We start from the raw sequence: 22,259 nt of genomic DNA on the forward strand, positions 1-22,259 counted from the left end.
AGAAAAAAATAACTTGTCTCCACATATAGAGCTAGCCTGTCAGGGAGGAGGTGCTAGCTTGGTCTTCTCCTTTACATGCTAATTTTCACTCTGCTTGGGGCGCATTCAAACATTTGACCCTGCTACTCCTGAAGCCCATAGTAGTGTAATCCAGCAAGAGATAAATCTCACAGGTTTGCTGATTATGTAGGGAAAAAACCCACCTTTAACCTGACTTTTCCCACAAACTGAGCATTTCTTAGGAATGTTTCCCATTGATCAACTATGGGTTATTCTTGGGAATGTGATAGATCTGAGGTCTGTCTGCTGAGTTACTCAGTGAAAATAAATGATCACCATGCAAGAATGATAATTAGACTCAGGGCGGCTTTCCCCCATTTGTAAAAAATAAATTAATCATACCTTTAAATTGCCCATAGTTTATCGTATCTTGTAAGCCAGCTTCGTAGAAACCATCAACCACCACCACCACCAATGAATGGAAGATATTTAAATAAAATTAAGCAAAGTATATGCAAAGGGAAAGTAGTGTCTGAGCAAAAGCATTAACTCACCTGATAGTGAAACAGAATGCAAAGAGTGTAAGAAAAGTAGTTCATTATTGGGAGATAGTTTCTTTCTCTTTGCATTTCTTCTTCATGTTTTAAAATGTCTGTGTAAGTTAACCACCCCAAATACAACTTTTAGGGCTGTGTCCAAAAAAGTTAACCAGTTAGCACAAGGACTTCCGCTTGCACAAAATAAATTCCCTTCCCTGCACCCCACTCCTCTGTTCTGAGGGTTATTCAAACCCCCCAGAAGTAATTTGGGAGAGTTGGGGGCGGGAGGAGAGGAGGGAAAGCACCATTGTGCAGGTGGAAGTCCTTGCACTGATGGGACCACTTTGGTGGATAAAACACCGAGGGCTGGATTCAACTAAACAGTTGCATGAATGTGAACCTGTGCAATGAGTTCTGGAGAACCCCCAGAACAGTTTGTGGGGGGGTTTGGGGTGGGAGGAGAGGGGAGTTCCATCTGGCAAGCAGGAATGCTTGGGATGGCAGGAGAATCACCATAATGTGACACTGAATTCCACCCTAAGAATTGTGTTTGGGGTAGTAAACCCAGATATTGTAGCAGAGATGAGAAAAGAGCTAAATTACATACCCATCAAAACAATGATCTTCTAGCATGAATAGTTGAGCAGAATTTCTCAGGTCAGTTTCCAGCAGCGCTTCACCGTATCCTGGAGAAAGACATGGATTAGTAGCTATAGATTTCGGCTTAGCATTCTAAACAGAAGAAATCTGAGCCAAAAAATAATGACTCCAATTATGATGTGGATCGGTGGTTTTCCAGCTGTGTCCCAGGGAAACTGGGACTTCGTAGGAACACATCAGAGGTTCCTTAGGGAGAAGGTAATGGCAAGCAAGCTTTTCTGAAAGGTTCCTTGCCTGCCTCTATCAAACTCTCTCTGCAATGCACAGTTGCAGGAAAGTATTGTGTGTTGGTGTGTTTTGAGGGGCATTTTTACGATGTAAAAATGATACAGGCGGCCTGAGCTTTTAGCTAAGCTTAAAAGTGGGTGGATGAGTGGGTGCGGATTATAGATTTCATCAAGGCCCTCCCCCCATGTAATCTGAGCACTGCCCTCTCAGTTCAGACGAAGCAATGAAGGCGCCACAGCCGCCTCGGTAGTGCTGTGCCTGAAGTGACCATGCCCTAGGATCAGCCACAACACACAGGGGCCTGAAGGCATTTCCCATAAGACAAGTTGGTATCAAAAGAGTTAATTGATGGGTGGAAAGCCTGGAAGAGAGGATTTGCTAATAATAATTATAAAAGGGCCACCGAAACACCCCTTAAAATGCATTAAACTGCTACGAAAGAGAGAGAAACGAAGAGATTCCTGCAATGCAGTGGGTTGGACTTAGATGACCCTCGGGGTCCCTTCCAACCCTACAATTCTATGATTTCTATGAAAACCATCAAAATCAAAAGGCAAACATTGGTAAAGAAATCAACTGGGATTGGTTTGCAGGTTTGGTTCCAAAACGCACGAGCCAAATTCAGAAGGAACCTTTTGCGGCAGGAGAATGGGGGTGTTGATAAAGCTGACGGCACGTCGCTTCCGGCCCCGCCCTCAGCAGACAGCGGCGCTCTCACTCCACCCGGCACTGCGACCACTTTAACAGACCTGACCAATCCCACTATCACTGTAGTGTCATCAGTGACCTCTAACTTGGACAGCCACGATTCCGGAAGCCCCTCACAAACTACCTTAACAAACCTTTTCTAACATTTGACTTTTAAAAAAAGAGAAATATTCTTACTTTTTTCTTCTTCTTCTTCTTTCTCCATTATTATTATAATTATATTATTAATAATATTATTTGCAAGACTTTTTATTTTTTGAAAGAAAAACAAACCCACAAAATGTTTGGGGAAAACCAGCTTGGTCGGTAGCATCTGCAGCCACTTGGTAAATGAGTTTGCAGTAACAGACTTCTGTTCTACAACTACGTATTCTTTGTCTCTAAATTGTCTTTGGAATTTTTTTTTTAAACCACTGCCTAATTAAAGGGAAACTATTGAATCATTCTATTAAGTGCCTCTTAAAATTGTATGTTCCTTATTTCCAGATTTCTTTTTTATGGGGGTGGGTGAATGGTTACCATGGAAGTCAGAAAATTGTGTTATTAAAAAAAAAAAGGCATGGATTGTTATCCTCAAACTTATTCTTAAAGAACATATAAACATGTCAGAAATTCCTGTCGGTCAAATAAGGTTAAGGTGTTTTGGTGCCTGAGAAAGAAAGTCTGGCAGTAAAGGTCAGCAAATTCAGCACCCCCAAATCTGCCACCTGAGGCAGTTGTTCCCTTCTGCCACATAACAGGGCTAGGCCTCCCATTGACATCAGCTGAACATAATTCTGTGTAAATGAGGATAGGTTACACCGTCCATTTAAAGCACATGCCTTTCCCCAGAGAATCCTGGAGATTGTAATTCATTAAAGGTGCTGGGAACTGTAGCTCTGTGAGAGGGAAAATTACAGTTCCCAGGTTTCTTGCGGTGGTGGGGAACCGTGACTGTTACAGTGGTATAAATGTGCTTTCAATGTATGGTATGCACGTGGTCCAACTTGCAGCCTTAAAAGCTGCCTCTGAATCGGAGATAGGGAACCTGTGGCCCTCCAGATGTTGTTTGGACTGCAGCTGGGGCTGATGGGAGTTGGAGTTCAACAACTTCTGCTCTAAATCCGACTCATTTACAAAAGTGCAGACAGGTAGCTTCTGCAATTAAAATAGATGTCAGGAGTATATACCTCTTAACAGTTTGCAAGTCACAATGACATGTGTGACGGCTGAGCTTATGTCAGATATTCTCCTCTTTCCTCTTTGGTCCATGGTGGCTCACTTTTCCAACTCATTTGCCAGTTGTACCAGAGTGGTGGTGTGTGCTGACTTGCCAACCCGGCAGGCAGCTGACAGATGGTGCTGTCCAAAGAGAGCCACCGAAGGCGGAAGGGGAAAGTAGCTACTGCATAGGATGTGAACTGGGGTGCAGACAGATGACTAGGTACTAGAGAGTCAATACTCACAGAGAGTTCTTTCACCCTGAGGTCATCTCCATATTACTTGGAATAATGATTCCTTCCACCCCGCCTCAGGTATAGGGCTATGGTAAGAGATCTGGGTCTGCCTTCCCCCTCAAACATGGGGATATCAAGAATCCTGGAGGTAGGGCTGGTTTGCAAGTAAACATGGGTTCTCAACCCTTCAAATACCACCATCTGCACCTTGACTTGTAGATGGTCTGTGCTTTTAATATCCTGAGGTCAGTATGTCCTCACTCTGGCCTAGTCTTCTGTGGCCAGTCAGGTTTTTTTTAGTATAAAACACTGTGGCCATTTTCAATCAACACCAGTATATCACCACTGAAAGATTGTATGGGAACAACTTTAAGTTGTAGGTTCCTAATCCTCATTTTGTAGCAGGGGCAACTTAAGTGATGCCCTCCAGAGATTGATGGGACAGCATCAGCCACCATCAGTTGATGGGAGTTGGGGTTCAAAAACATATATAGATCACCAATGCTGGCTATTATTTTATGATCAGGACATTTAAATTTTGTTGCTTTTTATTTTCTATGCAGACAAAACCCTTGTAAGATTTTTGTTAATGCATAACAGTAGGGTTTTTTGTTAGTTTGTTTAATTGAAATTTGCACAGTTATTATCAGGCCTAATGTAGGTGAGTTAGGAAATCAGATGGGGAAAGTGTGTCCTGGGTAGGGTGGAGTATAAATCCAAGAAACTACGAAATCAAGTCTTCACATATTAGCGGTCACTGGTGGGAAGTCCTACATACTTTCTTAGACGGATGGTTGGGTCCAGCTCAGGTCACTAGCTAGTGACTTGGAGGCCAGATCCAACTTCCCACTACCACATTTTCATCAAGAATTTGTAGAAAGTTCCCCCAGAGTTTCCCTAGAAGGAAGTGACAATTTGTTTTCAGAAGTTGTGTCTGTGTGAGAAAGACTCCACAGTTCAATTATACAACTCTTTGGTATGTTTAAAATCCCAGCTGAGTATACGCACTTCATAGCTGTGAAGTTCCTACTGCTTAGACAGCACCAACTTGACTTTCTTCTAACATACCCATTTTAGATGCAACTCCCCCTGATTCTATGCACACTTGGGAATATTCCTAATTCAGATGAGTGGGATTTACTTTGGAGCCACAAGAGCAAACTCCTAGGGGGCAGTGTGTGTGTGTCTTTGCCCCCCATAAAATATTTGAGGGGGCCGCGCCCCCCAATTGATGGGCATTGCCATTCAAATGGTGTGTGTGCACTGTGGCATGTGATCAATTATTCTGGGCGGGGCTAACCTCCCCCCCCCCCCCCAATATTTTATTCAAGTTGGCACCCCTGTTTGGAGCAAACAAATATCCGATCAAGATTTCATTGATTTAGAATGGAACAAGTAATTGGCGCACTCCACACAAAACTAAACACTTTGGGTCCCATTGATTTCAGCAAGAGAGTTAAATCTGTCTCCCACAGAACTACTAGGAGTCTTTATTGGGTTTAGCTTTGGCTGGATCACTCCTAAAGTGTTTAAAATTGGAGGGCCACTGAATAGTGCTTGCATCATCTGGGTAGTTTGAGGACAATATTTCTTCATAGCAAGCCTGGGTATTATAAAAAGGGCTATAGTCCTCTATATGCTTGCTTTGGGCTAGTTCCATTGAAATGAATTAGATTGCTCTGGGTTAAGAGGCTTGGGGATGGTGGCTAAACAATTGAAGATTGAAACGTTTCTGAGCTGGGTTTTTCTCCTGCGCCTGAAATCCAGCATACATGAAACACTTTTAGGTTTTAATGGGACTGGCTGGAACATACCTGAGATCAGGGAGGAGGTGCTGTTGGTTTTTCTTTTACAAAATCACAAACACAATTCTGGCTCGAGTGTTCCTACCCACTATTAAGGTAACAGATGGAAATAAGCAAAATATAATTTCTTAAGACGTTTAAAAGCTGATTCCAGTATCTTGTATTCATTGCTGTCTTGAGCATCCTTCTGATTTTTTTCCCATGAGATGGTGTCTGTCTGCCATGTTAATGTATTAACTTCAAAAGGCACAAACCAGCAAATGTAAGACTGCAGCTGTATGCTTGCCTAGAAGTCAGCCCACTTGAACTTAGTGGAGCTTACTTCCAAGTAAACATGCATCAGACCTGGTTAAACAAGGCCCATTAAAATCAACAGAACTTCGGCTAGTTGTTACGAAGTTCTGTTCCGTGGCTTCCAAAGGAGCGAGAATCATGGCAAACTTTTGCTAAACGGTGCCCTCTACAAATCGTCAGTTCATATCTCTATACGTGTGTATACTTGTATTTATATAATAAACACACTACCATGTACATTGATAGACACACTGGCAACATATCCAAGCATGTTGAACCCATTTAAATTAAAGGGCTCTGTGCTAAATCTAGCTTTTTCCCTTAAAAAATAATGTAGAAGAAGAGAAAATGCATTGGGGGGGGGGGGAACCCCTAGGGATTTAAAGCTGGCAATCATTGAAGCTGCCAAACTCAGAAGCCTTGTGGATGCATTGCTAATTGGAAATACCTTTCCTAGTTTACATTTGCAAGTGTTTGTTTTTATTTTATTTTTTTAATTTAAGCTAAAAGTCTGAATGGTCTGGGCAGTGGTGAATGTTCATTTGTATCCTTTATTCCAGTAACCCCCTAATTAGACACGGGAGACACTCCAGAACTAAACCAAAATCCGCCAAGAAGATATTGCTTTGGGTGGATTGTTAAGATTAACTTTTGCACAAGTACTTTGGATTTTACCCCTTCCTCCTCCTCCAAACCTCCCTTCAGTAGAATCTCCTTTTTCATTTTAAATATTATTTTTTGGTATTAAAAGAAAGGAATTCTTTTTGTTGTTTTCTACTAATGCGTGGATACATACTGACACTTCACTGCCCACATTAAAGTGCATTATTGTAACTTTTGCTCAGGGTTTTTAGAAAATTAGCACAGAAAAGTAGCTTATTTTTTAAAAAAAACAATGGAAGAGATGTTAACACTGTAACAGAGGAAAATGTGTCTTTGTCGTTATATATTTAGCAAGTGTGGTCATCATCTTCTAGAACGCTTAAGGCTTGCTGACCTGAAGCGTGTTTAGATGGAAGTAAGTTCAAATGACTTGAGTGGAATTTACTTCCAAGTTGATACATTTAGGATTGAGGTGCCAACCTTGGACGTTTCCTGTTTCTCTTACCTTATGGGCATTTACCACTAACCAGACCAAACAACCTTGGAGAGGCTGAGATCTTTATTAATACACTTTTACAGGTACAAAAAAAAAATATTGATACTTATAAATTTTGTTCTTTGACAGAACAACTATATGGTACTATAGATCTACTTTATTAAGTAGACTAATTATAACTCAGTTCTACAATGTGCCTTATGCGATAACTTGGGAGTAAGCTTGTGGGGGAAAAAATCAGGATATATATGTGTTGTTTGTTAAATTAACTGTTTTAAGCCCTTTTGACACCTCACTAGTTTTGTACTGTTTTACCTCTTATTTCTGAAACTCTTTTTATGGTGTATATCCTGGTAGAGGGGACAAACATGTCATAGAAAGCAGTTGTGCACTCTTTCGGATATAGTTGATAAATTCAATAATCTTATATATTGAGCTTCGTGTTTCTAGTACAGTTAAGTGGTCTAGCAAACTTGTCCATGTTTCTTTGTTTTATTGAGAAATGCATTGTATAGAAACTATTTCCCCTAAATATTTATGGACCAAACAATTGTGATATATCCTATTAAATTTGTGTGAATAAACCATTTTGAATTGAAGGAGTTTTATTTACCATCAATTTTTGTCTTCATCTTTTTTTTTTTAATGGAGTCTTACCCATGGCAGTGTGTTGTGTTGCTTTTACTGTATGTGTGAGTGTGTGATGGTGGACACAGTAATCTTAGTGCTATATTAAAACAGGATTTATTTTAAAGTTTTTGCTTCCTAGTACATATCCATGATGAAATTTCAGAGGTTTTTATTTAAAAAAGAAAAGTAATGCCCCACTGATTTGATTATTATAACCCTGTCTTAGGCTGCAATGCTAAACACAGTGGCTTTGATGCAATGAACATTAGTTGTGCTTAAATCCAATTGAAATGAATTGGATAAAGTAGTTGCGACTAGCCTATGTCAAGTCCCATTGAAAGCAAATGCAACTAACTTTAAGTGGATTGGGTCAGTTGCTTGGAAGTTTATGTTTCATTGAAAATCAGTGGGACCTACTTCTAAGCTATTGTGGGGTACAATCCGAAATGTTAGTGAAAACGAAGCACTATTGAAATCAATGGATGCCATTGCATTTAGTGGGACTTAGGCTGCGTTCCTATACCCACTTACTTGGCAGTAAGCCCCACTAAACTCAATGGGGCTTACTTTTGAGTTAATGTGTATAGGATTATGTTGTAAATCACAAGCAACTCGTACTGGATTGTGGCCTTTTGTGTTTAGGGTCAGGTTGACCATGTTCTTTTAAAAGTAAAATATATATATAAACCAAACCCCCAACCCCAGGCACTTTAGAAGCGGAAGTAATTGCATGAAAAATATAACAAATAATGATGATGAAATGCATCACAATTTAGTTGCTAGGTATATTGAGCACAATCTAAAAGTACAGACCCCTAAAAGCCAGGTTGCTCTGTAGTTTAATAAATTGTCACTATGATTTCTTTCAGGGAGAACAAATCTTGGGGCATTACAGCCAAACATCCCGACGTTTGAAAATTCCCTAAAGTATTAAAAGAAGGGGAAAGTTTGATCGGATATCCACTGCAGTGAAGACAAAGACAATATTAGGTTATGATAAACCATACATTTAAAATTTATTGAGCCAAAAATAATTTTTTTAAAAATAGACTCAATGTCATTTCCTGAATGTTAACACAACATATGTTATTTGACGGTGTCTAACTAAAAACCTGAAGGCTGCGTATGGCATCAGAGCAACCTGGCAGTACCACCCAGTCCAATATGAGAAGATTCTTCCTTTTTTAAAACAAACAAACACAATATTTAAAAGAACTCACAATTGTCAAGCAAAAATACCTGTAAAATAAAATCCAAAAATTGAAATTCATTCATCTTGCTTGCCAATGTGTATTAGTCATATATGTTCAATGACATTTTGTAAATTCAGAGAAGAAAATTCTCACCAATTCAAGACAATAGGGATCAAGATTAGTATTCTGTTTTCTGACTTAAAAATAAATAAAATTAAAGCAATCTGCATGCACTTTTTCATCTGTCACCTAGAGTGTACTTTTTCTGTATGATGCATTTCGCTTTGATGTTTCTTGTACAGTAGTTTCATTAATAAATATTTTACTTGATGCAAACCTAGTTAACACAGACATAACTGTTGGAATTAATTTAATTTAACAAAAATGGTGCAACAGTACATTTCCCTCGCACCAAAGCAAAGGGTGTGGGAACCATTTTAGATAGCAAACGAAGGACGTTGCACAATGTAAAATGACTTCCTTGGAATTTTTTCCTGCTTTTCATTTTCTTCTCCCATTTTCTTCTTCACAACTGACATAGATATTGAATATCCATCATGAATTATGGGCATGATCCAGCCAACTTTCAGCTTGCATTTCTGCCATTCAAATCTATGGGAATGTAGAATGATTAATTTGGCTGGATTGTTCTCCAATGGCTTTTTTTAAAAAAAAATTGATATAGTGGTGTAATTCTTCCTCCCAAAATTTGGAACCAGCAAGATTTTCTAGCAGCCAGAGAGAGTTGTGGATGAGGAATACACCCTCGTTCCTTGCCAGTATTTAAGGTGGCAATGGCTAATGGATTTTTACCCTCCTGCTACATTATTTTATCCATCATTTTAGGAAGGCTAACATAATACAGTATATAACACCATTAAAGGTGTTAACCTAACGATCCCTAATAAGTTTACATGTTCACTATGCAATGAGGAAATTCACTTCACAATTTTTAAAATAATAATAATAGAAGACTTGATCTGTGCGCCATCCAACCCATAGCTGAATTTCAGCTATGAAGGTTAAAATGCTATTACTACTTCAGAAACGAAGGCCTTGAAATTGTTCAAAGGCAACCTCTCTTGCAAAAGATTTTTGGATAACTATATTCCTCTTAAGCTGTACATCCAAAGCATATGTTAATTTGTTTAACAGGCTTGCCAAAAAAGAAGAAGGAAAAAATAATCCCTTTTCATTCAAATGAAATTTTATTATATACAAATGAACCCTATGTAAACAATGTAACTTTTATGAATATGAACTGACATTAAAATATTTCGCTTATGTGTGTATGCTCAGCATTTTGAATGTTTTCCTAAGCTGCTTTGGTTTTCTGAAAGCCGGGGGGAAATTAAGAAAGAAAACTACGCCTTTCCGAACAACATAGTACCAAATTTACAAAGAAATTACTTCAGTAATGTTCTGAACACCAGAAATAAGGTTGTGGCTTTTATAATAACAGTTCTCAGTTACCGGTGAACACTGTGGACCAACTTTTAAAAAATGCTTTCTGTTGAAAATGTGACTACTGTACAGTGATCTCAATCCAGATTAGTAGGGTGAAAAACATAGGTATATCGCACAATGTTTGGATTATTTTAGGCTGCAATCCTACACTCACATTTCCCAGGAATGAGTGATCCACTGAATTTTTGAGAAGGCGTAGATGGGACTGGACTGCCCTTTAAAAAAGAAACTCTGGATGTTATCTTGAGTGAATACAGATTGTAAGCTCCTTTGGGGCAGGGACCTTCCTTATATTAACGTGTACGATTATATGAGCAATCCTGCACCAATTGTGCGCTTTCACGCGCCCCACATAATGGAGAAGAGAAGCCTGGCCGCACTCGTGTTTCCTACATATTCAAAAGAATCGAGCGAGATGTGAAATTCAGAGGCAGGAAGGGAGCACCATCCTTTAAAGACCTTTAATCTTTTAAAGCAAAATGCAGGGGGGATGCCACAAAGGGAATGAGGAACTTTAAATTTCTGTCCACCTTGACTCCGCACCCTCCCTTTTTAAAAAGCTACACAAATACTCCCATGGTTTCCTCAAAGCAGTGGTTTTCAAGCCGTGTTCCTAAGAGTACTGGAGCTTGTGAGGGAATTTCTTGCTGAGAAAATCAATGGTGTCTAAACCTACCTGGCTTTTAAAAACATAATCCGTCACTGTCCGCCTTCCCCACAACACGCAGTCTGAGTGAAGGGTATACTCTCAATTCACGGATAGGCAATGTGGGGTGAGGCCTACTAGGTTGGTTTGGGGTCGCTTCCAGGTCTGAGGGGGACTTAGGCCAACTGAATCCTGGTAGGCCTCTTCCTTGGTCTGTGAGACCCTTTGGACTTATCTGGTAGCATCCCAAGGTCTCTGAGTATAGCCAACAGCTGAGTTTTCCACAATGCCCCAGAGCAAAGCTATGCCAGCTGCATTGTGGGAAACTGGCTTGGCAGCTTGGCTCAGCAAGCCAATGCTGCTCTGAATGCTGGGTTGGATTATTATTATTATTATTATTTATTAAAAAATGGGGCTCCAGGGGGGTCCACTCAGCAGTGGGCCCTGACGGCTGCCCAAAGCTGCCAGGATATGCCCCAGAATCCTTTGCAACACATGAGGAATCTGCTGTAGCTCAGCACACGGGTGGTCGTGGCAAAAGTTCCTTCGGAAACGGGACACCTGAAAAGGCGCTCCCCAAACAATGGAAGCGAACTCACGAAATGTGGATGAAAACAGAACACATCGCAATCTCCCTCCCTGACCTTTCTGCACACTTGACACTCATAGCGTCGCATGTCACAAAACGCTACAGTAGCAGGAGGCTCAAACAGCAGTTTGAGGGCTGAGAAGATGTGATATCTCTGAAACAGAAGCTATTTTTTTAAGGAAAGTTAGCTCGGTTGCTGGCTCTAGACTTGCAATGAGCAGAGTTCTGCTTGTACTGGAGGAAGGGAACAGCTTTGGGGGTTTAGTTTATTTTAAATTTTTTTGGTCTGTTCCTCCACCTCCCTGTGGCCTCACAACAGCTGCTTCAAAGGGCTGGGGGGCTCTCTCTGGCACAGTGGGGGAGAGTGGTTCTGTGGCCTGCAGAGGCAATCTGGAAAAAAATGGGCTCCCCTCTTCTTCCAGCAGGGAGCTTCAGCTAGATTCCTCTAGAAAAAAGAAGGAGCCCTTCCATTTGCCAAGTGGCAAGTCTGGAGCTAAGTGACGATTACATCAATTCAAAATGACCACCTGGGTCACTGAACATGCCATACCATTTGTATTATTACTTAGTGTATCACCTAAAATGATGGAGGGCGGCAAGGAAATTTTAACAACAACAACAACAACATTCAACTAGTTCCCCTCTCATTTCTGTTTTCCACCTGTCAAGGAATCTGTGTCTTTCATCTCAGGATGGAGACAAATACCAGTTGGAATATATATATTTTGGTAGCCCTTTTCTGAACCTTTTCTAACCTACAATATCCTTTTTGAGGTGACGTAACCATACACAGTACTCAAATGCAGCCTACCGTCCATTTGTATAATGGCATAATATTGGCACTTTAATTTTCAGTTCCTTCTCTAATAATCCCTGGCATGGAATTGCCTTTTTCACGGCCCGGTGCATGCTGGGTTGACATCTTATGAGTATGTTTGTGATATTAAACCTTTTTTTTTTTGCTCCAACATATGTCACTTTACACTGGTTTACACTGGATTTGCCATTTTCCCGCTCGTTCTCTCATTCATTATGGTTGGCCTGAGAAAGGTATTGCCCAACCTTTTAGAATGTTTCTTACTGGCCAGAATAGCTACCTTTGCTTTTTGTTCTCCTTTTACTCATGCTGATTCCTGGTGTGTAAACCTCTATTGAGTTGAGTAGAGCTAATTGGGAATTCTATATGCTAATTTGGAAGAATTTGAAATCTATATGCTAATTTGGAAGAATGCCTGTTGCATTAAGGCCTGCCTAAAATGTTATGCCTGAAAGCAGGCTTGCAGAGATCATGCAGTACAGTAGCTATGAAAATCTCAGCCCAAACATGAATTCACTAGGTAGGACTCATTCCCCATTTGTAAGCAGAAATTAAAACTACCACTGCTGCCTATTTTAGAAAGGTGCTTCCTGAACCAAAAACCTAACTCCTGTACGTTATGAGGCCTCCTGCTCTCTCCCTCACACACAGAGTTTAACAGAATCTGTTTTCTGCAGTGTGCTCAAGATACAGTTAAATCACATGATTTCCTGGGAACATTAGTTTCTAAATGCCAGTTTATGGATTACCTTTCACCCAGCCCCTGATGCCTGTCCCAGGTACTGAAGGTTGCTGAATGTGTTTGAAATGAAGCTGTTCTGTAACCACCAGATGAATTGTGAGTGTAAGCTGGCTGGTCTTTTTACTTGCACATCTGCTTTGGAAGTCCGCGCAGGGCAGGCTTTTGCACAGTAAGTTAATACCGGCAGAGAAGAGGTGGTCTTCACAACAGAGAGTGGAAGAGGATTGCTCAGGCAGCTATCAGTGGAATGCTGAAAACTCAAGGTAAGGAACAGTGGAGTATTCCTGCTAAATGAAATTTTGGAGGATTTGCAGCACACTCGCGTTTATGGAAAAGGTAAGATATGAAGAAGCAAAGACAATGGAGGGATTTTCTGAAATAAGACAGATTATGAAAGGTTGAAAGGGAATAATCTTTCATCATCATCATTGTCGATTTATTAACAGCCTTCTAAACACCTGTCTCAATGTACTGTATTGAAATTGAAAACAGTTAAAACACAAAAACAGCCAAGGCAAAACCATACAAAACAGGCCCTGGAAAATACCCATTTATCCAGCTTGGAAAACCTGTCAGGAAAAAATGCCTTCAGTTGTTTTCATAAAATGCAACTAGTGGGCTGACAGGAATGCTATTCCATAGATCAGGGGCAGCCACAATGAAGGCCCTGCTCTGAGTTACTGCAAGGTGGGTTTCTGAGATCTTTGAAACCTGCAGGTGATACTCTCCCGCAGACTGCAGCTATCTACTGGATGTATAAGAGATAATGTAGTCTCTCACTTAACCTAGTCCAGAGCTGGAGAGAGAGCCTTATATGTTAGTATCGACACCCTGAACTTAGCCTGGTAGCAGATTTGCAGCCAGTGCAAATCCTGAAAACAGAGTGTTTGCACACAGAGCACATTGCAGGAACACAACTTGTGAGGTTTCTAATCCACGGACAACCGGGGTCAAACAATCCCAATCCAGGAATGGTGGTAGTTGTCTGTTCTCACAGAATTCTGCATCTCCCGTGAAAGAGTTGGATCCAGGAACATGCCTGGATATACAGTTTCCAAAAAAGAGAGAGGAAGAAATCAATGTATTACTAGGGCTTGAAAGGTTGAAGTAACGTGTGAAAATGATACGAGGGCAGCTGTTACGTTGGCTATGATGGGATGCATCCTAACTGTAAGAAGAAGTTAGACAGTGGAATACATACCCTCCACCATTTCTCTGATGAAAATAGGGAAGTCCTGTTCCATAACAACAACAACAGCCCCAGCCACTCTAGGCTACTTCCAACATATATAAAAACATAATAAAACATTAAAAAAAAAACTTCCCTAAACAAAGCTGCCTTCAGATGTCTTCTAAAGGTTGTATAGTTACTTATCTCCTTGGCTCGGAGGTTGCATGACTCCATACCCTCCAAGATTTCTCTGATGAAAATAGAGACATCCTAAGGAAAAGTGGACGCGGGTGGCACTGTGGGTAAAAGCCTCAGCGCCTAGGGCTTGCCGATCGAAAGGTCGGCGGTTCGAATCCCCGCGGCGGGGTACGCTCCTGTTGCTCGGTCCCAGCACCTGCCAACCTAGCAGTTCGAAAGCACCTCCGGGTGCAAGTAGATAAATAGGGACCGCTTACTGGCGGGAAGGTAAACGGCGTTTCCGTGTGCTGCGCTGGCTCGCCAGATGCAGCTTTGTCACGCTGGCCACGTGACCCGGAAGTGTCTCCGGACAGCGCTGGCCCCCGGCCTATAGAGTGAGATGGGCGCACAACCCTAGAGTCTGTCAAGACTGGCCCGTACGGGCAGGGGTACCTTTACCTTTACCTTTAAGGAAAAGTGGGACATTCCTGGATCAAACCAGAAACCAGGATGGCTTCTGTAAATCCAGGACTGTCCCTGGAAAATAGGGACACTGAAGGGTCTGTGGAATATGGTAGGCAGGTAAGTTTTAGCTTTGAACCTTCAATAATCCGAGGAAAGTGAAGTACTGTGCACTGTGTTCATGGTTCTCTGTAAGGTATGCATTGAGACTGGGCTGAAGTTAACATCCGCAGTGGGTGGAGATGCATGGGCCCCAAAATAAGAGCTTACAAAGAGCCTTGCTGGATCTGGCTAAAGATCCAGAATTCTGTTCTCACGGTGACCTGCAAGCAGGAGAGGAGTGCAACCCTGTGTGAGGACGCTCAGCGCTTTGTATTGAAGCACAAAAACAGGAAACACAGGTACTTTTCAGGCATTCTCCCCAATTGTCTGAGGAAGAGAAGTGGGGACACGTTCACTAGCCCTGCCCCTCAGTTGGATGCTCATTGACCATGTGTGCCCTCTGGCTTCAGTGGAAGACCTAGGACAGGGGTCTGCAACCTTTAAGACAAAAAGAGCCACTTGGACCCGTTTCCGAAGAAAAAAAAACTGGGAGCCGCAAAACTCGTCATTATAAAAATAACTTTTTTGTCACTTTTTTATTATTTCTTTGTTTAACCCCTCAGAATTACTCCTCCTCATAGAAATAAACGTTAAATTAACAACTTACCTTTTTTTTGTGTGTGTGTTCTTCACTCCCCTTCAAAACAGTGACCAGCGTACATGCCCCCTTTCAATGCAGTGACCAGCGTACATGCCCCCTTACAATGTAGTGGGCGGGCGGGCGGGAAGGTGACGTCGGGATGGTGCGTGACTAATGCACGCACCGCCCCCATGCGACGTCACAGCCAGTACAGTGCCCGCCACAGTGGGGAGTGTCGGGGCGCACAATGCGCCTCCTCCCCTCGCTAGTATCTGCCCCGGAGCCGCGGCAAAGGTGTAAAAGAGCCACATGCGGCTCCGGAGCCGCGGGTTGCAGACCCCTGACCTAGGAGAAAGGTCTGGCCAGGAGGGAGCCAGCTCTTCATAAATAGGCTCCCTGTAGGATTTAGATCGTGATTGTACTAGGGTTGCAATATGTCCGGAATTTCTTGTGTTCTGAATTTTACTTCTAGAAATATGGCAACCCTAGATTGTACAAACTCACAACTTTTCATGTTTTAAGCTACCATATCAACTTGGTCGTGAATGTGGGTCCCCCCCTCCCCAAACAACATGCCTAGATATATATATGCGCGCGCGCACACACACACACACACACATATTAAAATTCATTGTTATTTCATTAGAATTAACTGGGTAACATCTTCTACATATGTAATTTATGTTTCAAAAAAGAGGTGGATTTTTTTTAAAACACAAAAACCTTCACTTTCTATTCATACACCTGGAGCAAGACAGATAAAAAAAGGGGGAAGGGTTTAATAATTTACAATAAATAAGTTTTTTCTGGACCACAGTCAGTAAATAATTATAATTGTTGTTTTCAGATTATCATTATCAACATGATTTCCTAAGAACTCAGTGAAGAACTTGTTTACATTGTGAACATATAGTGGATTTACAGCAGTTTAAATGCCTTGTTTTCCCACCAAAGAATTTGTGCTGAGAATTCTTTGCCACTGTTTCCAAACAAGCCATTGTTTCCATACTGGAAGTCTAAGGATTCCCTGGAGTCAAGGGATGAACTAGTACATGGGTCACCAACCTACAGCCTGGGGACCAGATAAGGCCCGAGGGACTCGTTTATCCGGCCTGCGGTGACCCCCGCTGCCCGCTCTTTCCAGCGCGGCGCAGGGACCCACTTCTGGGTTGGAGGAGCACTGGAAATAGCTTGTGCGCATGCATACGGGCTACCTCTGACTCGGATATGCACCGGAAATAGCATATGTGCGCACGTATAGGGCACGCGCTCCCCCACCCTCCAGCCCGCCACACAATCGTCGCTAGAGACACCAGCCCGAGGCAAAGAAAGCTTGGAGACCCCTGAACTAGTATTATGAACTTAGCTTAGGCCACCCAGCCCTAAAGGCAGAAAAGGGAATAAAGGTAAAGGGACCCCTGACCATTAGGTCCAGTCATGGCCGACTCTGGGGTTGCAGCGCTCATCTCACTTTATTGGCCAAGGGAGCCAGCGTACAGCTTCCGGGTCATGTGGCCAGCATGACTAAGCCGCTTCTGGCAAACCAGAGCAGCGCACGGAAACGGTACTGGAGCGTACTGGAGCGGTACTTATTTATCCACTTGCACTTTGACGTGCTTTCGAACTGCTAGGTTGGCAGGAGCTGGGACCGAGCAATAGGAGCTCACCCCGTTGCAGGTATTCGAAATGCCGACCTTCTGATTGGCAAGTCCTAGGCTCTGTGGTTTAATGGTCCAAAATTGGCCTCTATGATTGGTTAGCAATCTTGAAGCCTCTAGACAGACATGATACACAGGAGTCTACCCTTGTGTCCTTGCCTGGTTCTGCATGCTGCACTTCAGCAAGCATCCAGCCCTTAACTCTCCCTGCCCCCATCAGCAATTTTGCTCCCATAGCCTACCAAATCATTGACTTCCAGTACAGACACCCACAGCCCCAGCCTGATTTTGACAAGCGGGACATGCTGGCACATCCAAAATGGCAAAATTGTGAGTAAGATGTCCTCCCTCCGAACCGCTGAGCTCGCATCGTTCACGAACGTTAAAACTGACTTCGGAAATCTTCCAGCTCCACATACAGAGCAGGAATCGTATGATTGCTATTTCCTGGTACAGCTACCGTGCCAGATAACTTACTCAGCTATAGAGCATTGATGAGCAATTATAGGCTTTTCGCTTGACGCAGCCTTCTCCAAACACATAACCTTATATACATATTTCCCAGGCTTGCCATCAGATACTCAGAACACACTCATTCTAATTGAAGTCATTCAAACGGAAATAAAACCTCCATACACAATGTAATAGAAGTTGTAATTTTAACATTAGACATTTCCTTTTTGCTTTACAGGAAAGCAGTGCTAAAAAGCTTAGATGTTTTGAACAAAAACACTTGCATTTGTATAGGGTTACATTTCTTTCTTTCTTTCTTTCTTTTTTACAACAGAATAGAAAGTATGCATGCCGGAAATATTTGTCTGCTGCTTTTTCTTTATTTCATGTCTGACGCACCACACCTCTCGCAAGCCCTTGAACTCATTCTTACATTGGCAAGGGAGCATTTTTCAGCACTGGTTAAAATGACCACTCAACTCTCGAAAAAGCAGAGTTAAGGTGCATTCGGAAGGACAGTCTTTCCCGAATTATTCCATATGCCCATTTTTTGGCAGTGCTGCTTTGCTTATTTGCCAGCCATTCTTGTGCCCTCCTGCGCACTGGCAAACATGCTGGAAGGTGAAGTTGGACTTTGAGTTATGGGCAGGGAAGGGGGACTTTATTTGCTTTGTAAAAAAAGGTAAAGGTACCCCTGCCCGTACGGGCCAGTCGTGTCCGACTCTAGGGTTGTGCGCCCATCTCACTTAAGAGGCCGGGGGCCAGCGCTGTACGGAGACATTTCCGGGTCACGTGGCCAGCGTGACGAAGCTGCTCTGGTGAGCTAGAACCAGCGCAGCACACGGAAACGCCGTTTACCTTCCCGCTCTAAAGCGGTACCTATTTATCTACTTGTACTTAAGGGTGCTTTCGAACTGCTAGGTGGGCAGGAGCTGGAACCGAAAGACGGGAGCTCACCCGCCGACCATGCGATCGGCAAGTCCTAGGTGCTGAGGTTTTACCCACAGCGCCACCCGCGTCCCTTTTGCTTTGTGTCTTAATGCAAACATACATAATCCACCCTTCCCAAATCAAGACAGGAACCGAAACATAGCTATCCTTCTTTAGTGAGTTCAGGCTGGGCTGCACTGGTACAGGTGACTGCATTCTTCAGCAGTGTCCTGATTTTCCCAGGACATCCCAGAATTACAGAAGCCACCGTGGCTTCTGATTGGATCCCAAAATGTCCCAACTGTTTGTTTCAGCTGTACAATTTTAGGAAGAAAAACCCTCAAGTGTCTTTCTCATTAACAGTCAAGGTTCTAAAAGATATAGACAGAAGGGATTGGCAACAGAGAGACAGCGCACGATCACCTCCAATATTTTCTTACATATCTGCAGACACAGCTAGCTCAGTGCAGCCTCCGGAAGCTGAGGCTTGGGTACTATGCTCCATGATGGGAGGGCACTATTTGCTACTTTACCTCAGGTAAGAAAACAACATGGGGCTGGCCCTGCTTCCCAAGCTGTTTTAGCCAGATCATGGCTCTCTCATAGCCTTCTAAACACTGCATCTCAGGGAGTCATCACAAAAAAATGGGGCAGTTCACACCCCTTGTCCTCTTTTAATTCAAGCACAGGAGCTCAGGGTTCCTAGACACTGAATATATATTCCTGGGGAAACTCAGGCCTGGGAGGCTATATGTGTCCTTGCAGCCCTCTCTCTGGCTCTTGAAACTCCTCCCAGGCCACTCCCCCTCTCTCCAGGCCACTCCCCCCACACCCTAGGCCACACCCTCTTTGATTATTTTTGCCTTGAACTCTGATAACGCCTGCACAGAGGATAGAGAGGTGTGTGTGAGTGAGTCTGTGTAGAAATTTGCCCACTTTTGCTTCTGCCCACCACAGGCGTGTGGCCCTCAGAAGGTTGCCGAGAAAGGGAATATGGCCCTTGAGTTGGCAAAGTCTGTAGGAGGAGGATGGTGCATCTTGCAGTGCCAAAGTGCTGGGTTCAAGAAGGAAAAACAAGCACGACCAGAGACCATCTTTAAATCAGGAACTTTGTGATCACTATATCAAACACGGCAGTTTAAGGGTCCTCTCCTTCAGCATAACAGCTTTGAATGAAACTTTCACACAATCAAGCTTAAAGAGAAACAGAGCAGTCCTCTTTGGGTGCGTCACCTGACCATGCATAGGTGTGCAGGAGGCCAAGGGTTTGCACCTGAGGACTTCCGACAACATTCCTGTGTGTAGCAGCCCTCCTCTTATGACCCTGAAGGCTGGAAGTGAGTGGTGGAGCCAGCATACCCAAGGACACCGAAGTGTGGTTGGTGTGGATATTTTTTTACTATTACCTGGTCAGGTTGAATTCTTTACGTGGTGGATGCAGAGGAATTGTGGGGGAAACCACCAAGGGAAGAAGGCTCAGAGCCCAGGAAGTGGTGGTAGGATGATGATCAGAGGGAGGAGAGAGAGAAGACTGGGAAGATGAGGTGTCAAAAATTGAAGAGCTAACAGGGTTTAGTGAGCTGGGAGAGTCTGTGGCAGAGAGAAGTCCAGAATCAGAGGCACAAGCCAGTTCTGCAGAATGCACAAAAAAGTATACAATTCTGACAAAAGAGACACAAAACCTTTGATTCCTGAGTAGGCCGGGAGGGAGGCCAAGAGGCAGAGATGAGCCAGGCTGGTGAAGAGTCATGGGTGTCTCCCCCTGCTGCTGCGACAAACTCCCCTCTCCCCCTTGTCTCCCAGAACCAGAAGAGGCATAAAAAGGACGGAGCAGTGATAGTGTGATGGCCTGGGATTCGGACTCTGAGGCTGAACCTGAGGAATCCCAGCCCACACAGGAGTCCCCGCCTCCACAACCAGCTAAGCCGGGGCTGGGGCTTGAGCCTGAAGGGTCCTCACCTGTGCTGGATCCTCAGGTGCAGGCACCAGCTAAGTCTGCTCTGGCTCTGGCTCCTGAGGTGATTGCCTGCAGGTGCTCCACTCTCAGCCCCGTCAGGGGAAGCTGAGGTTGCCTCTGGGTCCGGTAACCCTCCAGCCTCTCCTGAGCTGCAGAGGCTCAGGGCAGAGAGGTGGAGGGAACTGGTGGAGGCCAGGAGAGGCGAGTCACCTGTGGACCGGGGCCGCCCTATGCCTCGGGGCAGATAAAAGCCAGCCGGCCCCAGTTCCAGGTTGTGGGAACAACATTGTGGATAGCCTGTTCCTGCCTGCACCCTGTCCTGCTCTTCTGCCAGAGCTCCTGACCTCACCTGACTAGGACCCAGCTTCAGCTTTGACGGACAGCCTCCATACCGCACCCTCGACCTCAGACTGGACTCAGACCTCGCCGCACGGTTAACCCTCGGGACCAGCACAGATAGGCTGCATGCAGGCGCAGTATCTGATTGCTTGGGGAAAGCCCTGGTGAGAAGGAAACTTACCAACAGCTGTCGGGAAGAGGGTACTTTCATGGGGACCTATTGGAGATGAGCCACTGTGCTCATTTGGCCTGACACTCGGCCAAGTTCTGCGAATATGTGCATTTGCAAATAGTTAACTCCAGCTCTGAACATGTGATTTACTGCTGGATTGCTCTTTGACAGGTGGGCTCATATGGGGACATAGGAAGCTGCTTTATACTTAGTCAGACTAGTATAGCTCAGAGTTGTCCACACTGTCTGGTGGTGACTCTCCAAGTTTTCAGGCAGGAGGCATTCCTAGTCCCACCTGGAGATACTGGGGATTGAACCTGCTACTTCTGAATGCAAAGCTATGGTTCTTTCTCCAAAGTAAACCAGCTTTCATTCTATCATAAAAGTTACCTGGGTGCTCCACTCCCCCCAGAATAATCTCTCCCTCCCTCCCCACACACCCATTCAGGAAAGCCTTTGATGTGTTTGTTGCTTATAGCATTCTTTGCTATGCTAACATTTTCTTTGTTGCCTGCTCAAAGCATGTTTTCCCTCAAAGACAAATGACATGTTGTTTTCTAAATGTCAAGCCAGCCCATAAGATAGCTGAGCCTCACAATATTGTACTGAGTTGCTGGGGTGTGTGTGTTAAGCTGTACGCCTGAGTCCCTTCTAATTCCTGGATCTAGCAAGGATTCATTTGTTGGAATAGCCAGGCCAGCTTCTTGGTAATGGCCCCCTAAGTATGGGTTGTTAGCAAGACAAAGGAAATGGTTCTGCGCCAGGGGGCAATGCGTGGGCCTCCCTCCCTCAACTGACTGGTACTTAGAAGGAGCTGGGCTAGAAGCAGGCTGCAGGGAGAAGCCTGAGAGGGAGAGACATGCTTGATTTCTGCTTGAATCCAAGGCTGAGGCCATGGGAGAAGCAAGACCTTATGCTGTGAGCTCCTCCATCATAGGCTCAGGTTGTTGTTGTTTAGTCGTGTCCGACTCTTCGTGACCCCATGGACCAGAGCACGCCAGGCACTCCTGTCTTCCACTGCCTCCCCCAGTTTGGTCAGACTCATGTTTGTAGCTTCGAGAACACTGTCCAACCACCTCGTCCTCTGTTGTCCCCTTCTCCTTGTGCCCTCAGTCTTTCCCAGCATCAGGGTCTTTTCCAGGGAGTCTTCTCTTCTCATGAGGTGGCCAAAGTATTGGAGCCTCAGCTTCATGATCTGTCCTTCCAGTGAGCACTCAGGGCTGATTTCCTTCAGAATGGATAGGTTTGATCTTCTTGCAGTCCATGGGACTCTCAAGAGTCTCCTCCAGCACCATAATTCAAAAGCATCAATATAACATATAACATACAATATAAATATAACATACATCATAAAGACACCACAGTTTCATTCCGAGGAAACCAAGCCCTGGGTAAGTGCCTGGAA

General features: G+C 43.8%; 1 protein-coding gene across 5 annotated transcripts in view; it reads left to right on the forward strand.

Annotated features, from left to right (window-relative positions):
• The window catches only part of LHX9 (LIM homeobox 9), a 47,508-nt gene extending 37,632 nt beyond the window's left edge, over positions 1-9,876 (forward strand). For 3 of the 5 annotated variants that reach the window (XM_028732555.2, XM_077928375.1, XM_077928373.1), the window contains one exon: positions 2,021-7,368. In XM_028732555.2, the coding sequence (XP_028588388.2) occupies positions 2,021-2,278 (258 nt within the window). In that variant the 3' untranslated portion in view covers positions 2,279-7,368. Of the gene's footprint in view, positions 1-2,020; positions 7,369-8,268 lie in introns of those variants that run through there. The other 2 variants (XM_077928377.1, XM_077928376.1) reach the window with 1 other exon arrangement.
• The last annotated feature ends 12,383 nt before the right edge of the window (positions 9,877-22,259 follow it).

Source organism: Podarcis muralis, chromosome 5 (genome assembly GCF_964188315.1).
Source record: "Podarcis muralis chromosome 5, rPodMur119.hap1.1, whole genome shotgun sequence".
NCBI lineage: Eukaryota > Metazoa > Chordata > Lepidosauria > Squamata > Lacertidae > Podarcis > Podarcis muralis.